This window comes from Oncorhynchus nerka, linkage group LG8 (genome assembly GCF_034236695.1).
Source record: "Oncorhynchus nerka isolate Pitt River linkage group LG8, Oner_Uvic_2.0, whole genome shotgun sequence".
In the NCBI taxonomy this organism is placed as follows: Eukaryota; Metazoa; Chordata; class Actinopteri; order Salmoniformes; family Salmonidae; genus Oncorhynchus; species Oncorhynchus nerka.
In genome coordinates this window covers 58,178,981-58,187,640 of record NC_088403.1, presented here as the reverse complement: position 1 = coordinate 58,187,640, position 8,660 = coordinate 58,178,981, and the positions used below count along the sequence as shown (strand labels likewise).

Genomic DNA, 8,660 nt, shown 5'->3' with positions numbered 1-8,660 from the left:
GGGAAGGCATGCAATGGAACAGAGAGGTTTCAGGAAAAACAGCACTTCTTGGTTGGATTTTCCTCAGGTTTTAGCCTGCAATATCAGTTCTGTTATACACACAGACAATATTTTGACAGTTTTGGAAACTTTAGAGTGTTGTCTATCCTCATCTTTATATGCATATTCTAGATTCTGGGCCTGAGAAATAGGCAGTTTCATTTGGGTACGTTTTTCATCCAAACATGAAAATATTGCCACCCAACACTCAACAGGTAGAGAGGAAAGGGAGATAAGATTACAATTTGGTCCCCATCTTTCAACATGTATTTCTGCCCATCATGACGTGAGCCATCAGTTGTATTGAGAGTTGTATTTTTCCAGTGCTTTGCATGCTATTAGTGAGAGATGGTGATTCAAAATGCTTAACAGGAAAAAGTATTATCTGTAATCTGGTAGGCTCACTGAGAGTTACACACACACACACACACACACACACACACACACACACACACACACACACACACACACACACACACACACACACACACACACACACACACACACACACACACACACACACACACACAGCAAAGAGAGATAAAACCCCTTCCATTAGAGAGGAAGTACACAGCGCATCACTTACACATTTTCCATCACAACACAGGTTACCAGGCGGTTCCCAGACTCTCTACACAGGAAAAACACCCCTCACAACAACACAGGTTACCAGGCGGTTCCCAGACTCTCTACACAGGAAAAACACCCCTCACAACAACACAGGTTACCAGGCGGTTCCCAGACTCTCTACACAGGAAAAACACCCCTCACAACAACACAGGTTACCAGGCGGTTCCCAGACTCTCTACACAGGAAAAACACCCCTCACAACAACACAGGTTACCAGGCGGTTCCCAGACTCTCTACACAGGAAAAACACACCTCACAACAACACAGGTTACCAGGCGGTTCCCAGACTCTCTACACAGGAAAAACACCCCTCACAACAACACAGGTTACCAGGCGGTTCCCAGACTCTCTACACAGGAAAAACACCCCTCACAACAACACAGGTTACCAGGCGGTTCCCAGACTCTCTACACAGGAAAAACACCCCTCACAACAACACAGGTTACCAGGCGGTTCCCAGACTCTCTACACAGGAAAAACACCCCTCACAACAACACAGCCTGGATGGAACAACAGTGTGCTATTCATCATATGTTTTGGATGGAGAGGAGTTGGGTCATATATGGTATATGGTAATAATGTGTAACTATCTCACTACTTTCATGAGGAAAACTTATTCTGGAAATATAAACAGAAATGGTTTGTATTTGTTCAAGCAATACTATAAGAATTGGTTCATACCAGGTAGAAACACTTAATGTTCTGCTTGAATGGTATGTCATTGCAGGGAACATTGTAACAGCAACTAGAGATACTGCACCAACTCTCTTCAGAAGTGTGGAAAGGTATGGACTGAAATACCAAACCATTAAGACTTCTCACTTGATTCCACATCGCTATGGCTACCTGTCATTATCTCACAGCCAGCTTGACAGTAAAACGTTTCAATTTGAGTGGAACTGACACTACTGTCTGATTTGTGCCTCTCTCCTCATAGCCTCGGACAGAGGAACCGAGTGTGACGAACAAATGAATAACCGCGTGGTACACTTGGGGGGGCAGGGTAGCCTAGTGGTTAGAGCGTTGGACTAGTAACCGAAAGGTTGCAAGTTCAAATCCCCGAGCTGACAAGGTACAAATCTGTCGTTCTGCCCATGAACAGGCAGTTAACCCACTGTTCCTAGGCCGTCATTGAAAATAAGAATTTGTTCTTAACTGACTTGCCTAGTAAAATAAAGGTAAAATAAATAAAAAACCCTGCTACTAATGCACGGAGCACTTGATGCACCTTTCTCATTTTAACAATGTGCATATAAATGATATATTAACCAAATCCAGCAATTATTTGTCTGACTTCTGTATTTTTTTCCTTCTTCATGCTGAGTTATGTGCTGTCCATAACATCAGCACTTGAACATATGCAGTAAGGTAATATATACCACAGGCTTTTGTAACATGACTAGGGTGTCTTTATGAACAGAGCCACCTTTCAACACATGCTGGTACACAGCAGGTCTAAATGGAACACACAGTCATTTTATGGAACGTCAGCACATACCAGGCGTCATACATTTACATCGTTTAACAGACCCTCTTACACCTAGCAACTTACAGTAGTGAGTGCATACATGTTAATACTGGTCCCCCATGGGAATTGAACCCACAACCCTGGCATGGCAAGCACCATGCTCTGCCAACTAAGCTACACAGAACTGTTGTGCTTTCTCCCCATTTGTCATTGTCCCAAATGGAATTCAACACAGAACTGTTGTGCTTTCTCCCCATTTGTCATTGTCCCAAATGGAATTCAACACAGAACTGTTGTGCTTTCTCCCCATTTGTCATTGTCCCAAATGGAATTCAACACAGAACTGTTGTGATTTCTCCCCATTTGTCATTGTCCCAAATGGAATTCAACACAGAATGTATATTTTGTACTGTGTTATTATTTATAATGGTTTGAGATGCCAAGACAGTGGTTGTAAATTATAAATGTACTTTTTTCTCTCACCTTTTTCCTAATGATTTATCAGCTAGTAGCTCTTCTCTTTCCACAGAGGGTTCTACATGGAACAAGAAAGGGTTCTACGTGGAACCAAAAAAGGTTCTCCCTGGAACCAAAAAGGGTTATCCTATGGGGACAGTTGAAGAACCCTTTTGGAACCCTTTTTTCTTAACTGTACCACCCCTGATCATGTGACACTTCCTTTCCAGTGTGTGTGAGCAATGTTTCCGTATGTTTTGTTTCTGGTTTAGACCCAGTTGCCATCGCATTGGTGTCTATAAGAGATCCACCCCATTAAGCAGACAGGAACGGACCATTTCTTTTCAATGGTAAACAGCCTGAGTGAAATATCTTAATTTATTCACCATCATTGGTTGACGTTAGGATTGTGTGTCACACTTACAGTGGCTAGCTGGGTGGAAAACTGTCCTCTCAGGGAGAATGTCACAGGACAGGAGCAGACTGACCTGTCACTCACAGTGGACAGAGTCACCTCTCTCCTTCCACAGTGGATCTGACTTTGACAGAGGACATGTGTGGTTGTTCCTGTCACAGAACGGTGTCAAATCAGAATCACCCCTGGACACACACACTCTCTCTCTCTCTCTCTGTCGCTCTCTCGCTCTCTTTCTCTCTCTCACTCTGTTGCTCTCTCTCGCTCTCGCCGACTGTGGCTATGTGCATTAGTCACTCAATGTGTTAAATTGAGAGCCCTACAGTAATATCTCATTGAATATTTCAACTCAAAAACTCCAAGCTCAGCTTTATGTAAGCATACTTTGATTCATGAGTTGAAAGCACTGATCTATTTGATATGTAGAGGATTGATTCCGGTATTACAAACCCTCTCTCAAAGATAGTTTTCCAGATGAGTGATGTGCTTCCAAAATGTAACTACCACAACCAGGATGAGTCACAATATCTTCTTTATATCTTATTGGTGAAAGCAAAGTGATGCAATTAACATCAATTACGTGTCATCCTTTCAATGGCACAGCTCCACCCACAGATGCCTTGAGGAAAACCATTTGGATTCATTTCTCTTACATTATCAATGGACCAATCACATGTAGGCTATTGTAGGTTCTAAAGTGTGACTTTTGGGATTGGATCAACACATTGCATTTCTCACTACGCGGTTTAGGATGCAATCTATAACCACAGAGTATCAGTCAAACCTTAACGAGACGCTTAAATCTAATCACACTGAATTAAATCTAATCACACTGATTTGTCATTCAGCATGATATTTAAATTCTTAACCCCCTGCTATCCCAAAAGCTCCAAAATATCTGTCACTTCTTATCCTTAAAGGGATAGTTCACCCAAATTACAAAGTAACATACTGGTTTGGAGACAGTGGGCAGGTAAACAAAAGCATGAATTGCTGTCTTATCTTGTCAGTATCAGGTACCAAGGTAAGACCCAAGTGCAGACTGTGTGAAGTAACAATGTTTATTGTAACAGGTGCAGGCAAACGACAGGGGTCAATAATCCAGAATAGAGGCCAAGGTACAGGACAGCAGGCAGGCTCAGGGACAGGCAGAGTGGTCAGGTACAGGGTCAGGACAGGCAAGGGTCAAAAACCAGGAGGACGAGAAACTGGAAAAAGCAGGCGCTGTGACACAAACCACTGGTAGGCTTGGACAAACAAGACAAACTGGCAACAGACAGACAGAGAACACAGGTATAAATACACAGGGGATAATGGGGAAGATGGGCGACACCTGGAGGGGGTGGAGACAATCACAAAGACAGGTGAAACAGATCAGGGCGTGACAGTCAGACTGTTTCTAGGGTAAGGAAAACAATATATTGTCAGACTATTTCCAGGATAAGGAAAACAATATGTCATTTCGGTAAGCTATCCCTGGTGTTCACCGAAGGTGCTGAAATGAAAAACAAACACTTGTGTAGGAGATACTTAACAAGATTACATATGAGTAGGTTTTATATACAGTATCTATTCCCGCTTTTTACCTGTCATTAGAGAAGCACGCACCAACTGTCGACGTCACCCGAATGGAGGAGGAGTGGCTAGCTCATTACCTTGCGCATTGGCCAAACTGTGAAATTAATGACTTCATTTAATAGGCCTAAACAGATGGACAGATTTTAAAAGTGCAACTCAATCTCAAACTCAGGAGGCATATGCAAATATAAAACCTGATCTGTCAATAATGTGGGGTACTCTGGCAAAGACCTCCTGATATAGAACGACCTATATGCCTCCATAACTCCCTTTCATGGCATGGACAGTTACATCATAGAATGATGTGGTAGATTAACCTAAATAACGTTTCTGACAGGAAGGACGAGTCTAGTATTAAGTCGTAGAATTTAGAGCGGCTGTGAAAGACTAATGGATTCAATAGGTCCACATTGTGTGGCTATTTGGTCAATTCTGACCCCTGCTGCAGGCTCGATGAAAATACAACAACAAAAGACTAACGCCTCGATCACACCAACAGTATTGTTGCATTGTGGTACACCAGAAGCTGTCTTTGCCTTGCAGCATTGTGTTGCAGAGGCAGTTGCAGTGTGGTTCATACGTCGGATTTAGCAAACGTATGCATCAAACTGCATGTCTACATTGCTTGACAAAGATGGTTGCACACAAATCCAGATGATGCTGCGTACCATTCTGCGCATTAGTACTGTCGGTGTGTTCAATGCCTAAAACATGGTAGTTCGTGGAGTGTATGGAGGGTGGCGCTACTTCTCAAATCCACCACCCGTTTGCACGGAAATCTGCGCTTGAAACTCTTCTCTGTGGCGCATTGCTGGATGTCTTTCAGCATCTTCAGAACACAGTAGCTAGCCTGTTAGCTAGAGCTTCAAAAGATATGAGCCGCAAAAGAGACCACACTTTTACCGAAACAAGCCTTTCTCCCGACCCCCAAAACGCATTCATGGACACTCCGGTGTCTGCAGCGCGACCCCATGAAGATGTATTGGAATTCGAGCCCGACGAGGAGCTACTCTGCTCGGTGAGCGACATCACCGAACACCTTGGGAGAAACATAACAGTGGTGCTCGAGACTGCGTTGTCCGAAATCAGGAAAATGGTCAGCGTCAGGATACGGGTTCTGAAAATGGAGCTTCGGGAGAAAACGGACGAAATCGAAGTCTTAAAAACGAGACTAGAGGTGCAAATAGACGGTAGGGACCCGTATCCTGGAGGAATGACCACCGAGGTTGCATCTGTATTCAGGAAAGCAGACTTCCATTCAGGAAGCAAACACAACAACAACGACCACAAGAAAGCCAAACCAGCCATGCCTGGTGTGAAGAAAGAAAACATCAATGCCATTTGCGACTATCTGATGAAAGATAAGAATTCACGGGGTGCTGAAACGGACAGCGACCCGAGCAATCCTTCTTCTGGTAGCGACAGAGACAGCCGCCACGATCCCCAGCCGCACTCCTTCAACCATCTGTGGCCGGACAGTGGCATTCCTGACGCGGGGCATGGGGACGGGGAATCGGACTCGGCCACGGATAACATATTTGACATGTCGCTACCATCAGGAAGCAAGCGGATCCACGACTATGAGTGGATGACTGGGGTGGAGTACACGTCGGATTTGAAAGGTAACCTCATCAATAATTCACTGCGCCAATCAATCACTGCTAATATTAACATTGGCAATGGAGTAGGGGGGCGAACTTTGTGATTTATATGCTGATGTTATCCAGTCCTGCCACATTGCATGTGTCTATGTTTCTATGTAGAGGCTGTATAGATCCTCTGTACTTTTCTATAAATGGGCGTGATTAAACACAAACCATATGTTTGTTTTCTGAGGTATGAGGGAGCCTAAATCGGAGAGTGCCAAAACACCAGATGAGGAAGATGATGAAGAGGGTGACGAGTCAAAAGAAGAAAGGAATGATGGATTGGAGCATCCCCCAGCCCCTCTCTCCCATGACACAAACAGCCCCGACTTTCCCCTGCACCCCCAGGGCTCTCCAGGAGGGGAGGGGGACAGTTCTTTGGAGGCCCATGTGGATCGACTAGAACCGGGTGAGAGAGGAGATCGATGTCCTAGTTGACACGCGTAAACATTTGCATCCTATACATCGTTCATTTTTGATCTCTCATCATCGTCTTTCTTTGTGCGGTGCGTTTTGCTGATTGTTTTACTTATTTTGTGCAGCCTTCTGACCTTATTGTCTTTGGCTACATGTACCTATTGCACTGCTGGTGACCTAGAGGACAGAGTGCAATAACCATAATCATTACATCTGTCTACTCTGTTCAAAGGTCAGCAGTTTACCTCCCACACATACCTCTGCCCACTGTGTGGAACCTTCTGCCCCGACTCCTTGTTCCTAGAGGAGCACCTCAAACTGATACACGGCGACACCACCGGCACCCACTGTGCCCTGCAGTCCACCTCCATTGCTCCCCTCTCTCTGGGAGAGGGTAGCAGTGACTCCAAGCGGGGGTTGGCGGGGCTTGAAGGAGGGAGCATTCCTTCTGGAGCTAGGGGGATGGGCCTAGCAAGAGGAGGAGGAGTCGGGGGAGGAGTAGGGACGAGGGAGAAGAAAGTGGAAGGGGGTTACGAGTGTGGAGATTGCGGCCGCCATTTCAACTACCTGGGAAACCTGCGGCAGCACCAGCGCATTCACACGGGGGAGAAGCCCTTCATATGCCCAGAGTGTGGGGAGAAGTTCCGGCACGCTGCCCGATTGAAGAGTCACCGGCTGGGGCACAACGGTGGCCAGAGCCCCTTCCCCTGCCCCCAGTGTGGGAAGGGCTTCCCGGTGCTCTCCGGCTTAAAGAGACACCAGCGGGTACATACAGGGGAGAGTCCCTACGCGTGCCAGCAGTGTGGGCGGCGCTTCAAGGAGCTGGGTAACCTGTACACCCACCAGAGGATTCACAGTGGTGCCACACCCTACTGCTGCCAGCAGTGTGGGAGGAGCTTCCGCCACCTGGGCACCTACAAGAGCCACCGCTGCACCCCCACACAGTGACAGTGACATTCTACGCCGCTACCTTAAAGCTAGACTGGCTAACTGCTAAGTCTAGCCTAGCCATCACAGGAGCCTATTGATATGCTGTTAACTGAGGCAGGAACATTGTCTGAGTCTAAAGACAAGCCTCATATGGACTTAAAAGGGAGGGAGACTGTGCCATGATGAAGAAGATGTCAAAGGGCATCCTGATGAAAGCCATGGCCTCGTTCAAATAGTACAAAACACATAATTCCCTCTTCGGCTCCCTTCCTTGAAGTAATCACTCATCTAATAATAATAATACTTTTAATTTATATAGTGCTTTTCATTACAAACATGAATCTCCAAGTTGCTTTGAAAACAAAAACATATGTAGGGATCTGGCAGTTCCTGTTTGATGGTCTTCCACAGCTTCAGATGTCTAGGCAGTTCAGAAAGGCAACCGGTAGCAGTAGCTTAAGTGGCAGGAGTGTCGATGATACAGACAGGCATAGAGAAACATCAGTCAGATACCAGTAGACAGGCCCGGAGCTCTTCATCAGAGAGGGAGAAACGTCAGTCCGATACTGGTAGACAGGCCAGGAGCTCTTCATCAGAGAGGGAGAAACGTCAGTCCGATACTGGTAGACAGGCCCGGAGCTCTTCATCAGAGAGGGAGAAACGTCAGACAGATACTGGTAGACAGGCCCGGAGCTCTTCATCAGAGAGTCAGGGAGAAACGTCAGTCAGATACTGGTAGACAGGCCCGGAGCTCTTCATCAGAGAGGGAGAAACGTCAGTCAGATACTGGTAGACAGGCCTGGAGCTCTTCATCAGAGAGGGAGAAACGTCAGTCCGATACTGGTAGACAGGCCTGGAGCTCTTCATCAGAGAGGGAGAAACGTCAGTCAGATACTGGTAGACAGGCCCAGAGCTCTTCATCAGAGAGTCAGGGAGAAATGTCAGTCAGATACTGGTAGACAGGCCTGGAGCTCTTCATCAGAGAGGGAGAAACGTCAGTCAGATACTGGTAGACAGGCCCAGAGCTCTTCATCAGAGAGTCAGGGAGAAACGTCAGTCAGATACTGGTAGACAGGCCTGG

At 46.1% G+C, this 8,660-nt stretch overlaps 1 protein-coding gene across 1 annotated transcript; it reads left to right on the top strand.

The window, feature by feature from the left end:
• Positions 1 to 5,316: 5,316 nt before the first annotated feature.
• On the top strand, positions 5,317 to 8,231 carry znf16l (zinc finger protein 16 like). The gene is made up of 3 exons (XM_029667276.2): positions 5,317 to 6,208; positions 6,423 to 6,641; positions 6,882 to 8,231. Exons 1-3 carry the CDS (start codon positions 5,317 to 5,319, stop codon positions 7,595 to 7,597), a joined length of 1,827 nt encoding a protein of 608 aa, XP_029523136.2. The 3' UTR covers positions 7,598 to 8,231.
• The last annotated feature ends 429 nt before the right edge of the window (positions 8,232 to 8,660 follow it).

Bases quoted from the DNA above. Each gene is read 5' to 3' on its own strand.
- znf16l (XM_029667276.2), top strand. From the start codon at position 5,317: ATGGAGGGTGGCGCTACTTCTCAAATCCACCACCCGTTTGCACGGAAA. The intron at 6,209-6,422 runs GTAACCTCATCA...TTGTTTTCTGAG, and splicing joins GTACACGTCGGATTTGAAAG to GTATGAGGGAGCCTAAATCG. The intron at 6,642-6,881 runs GTGAGAGAGGAG...CTCTGTTCAAAG, and splicing joins TGTGGATCGACTAGAACCGG to GTCAGCAGTTTACCTCCCAC.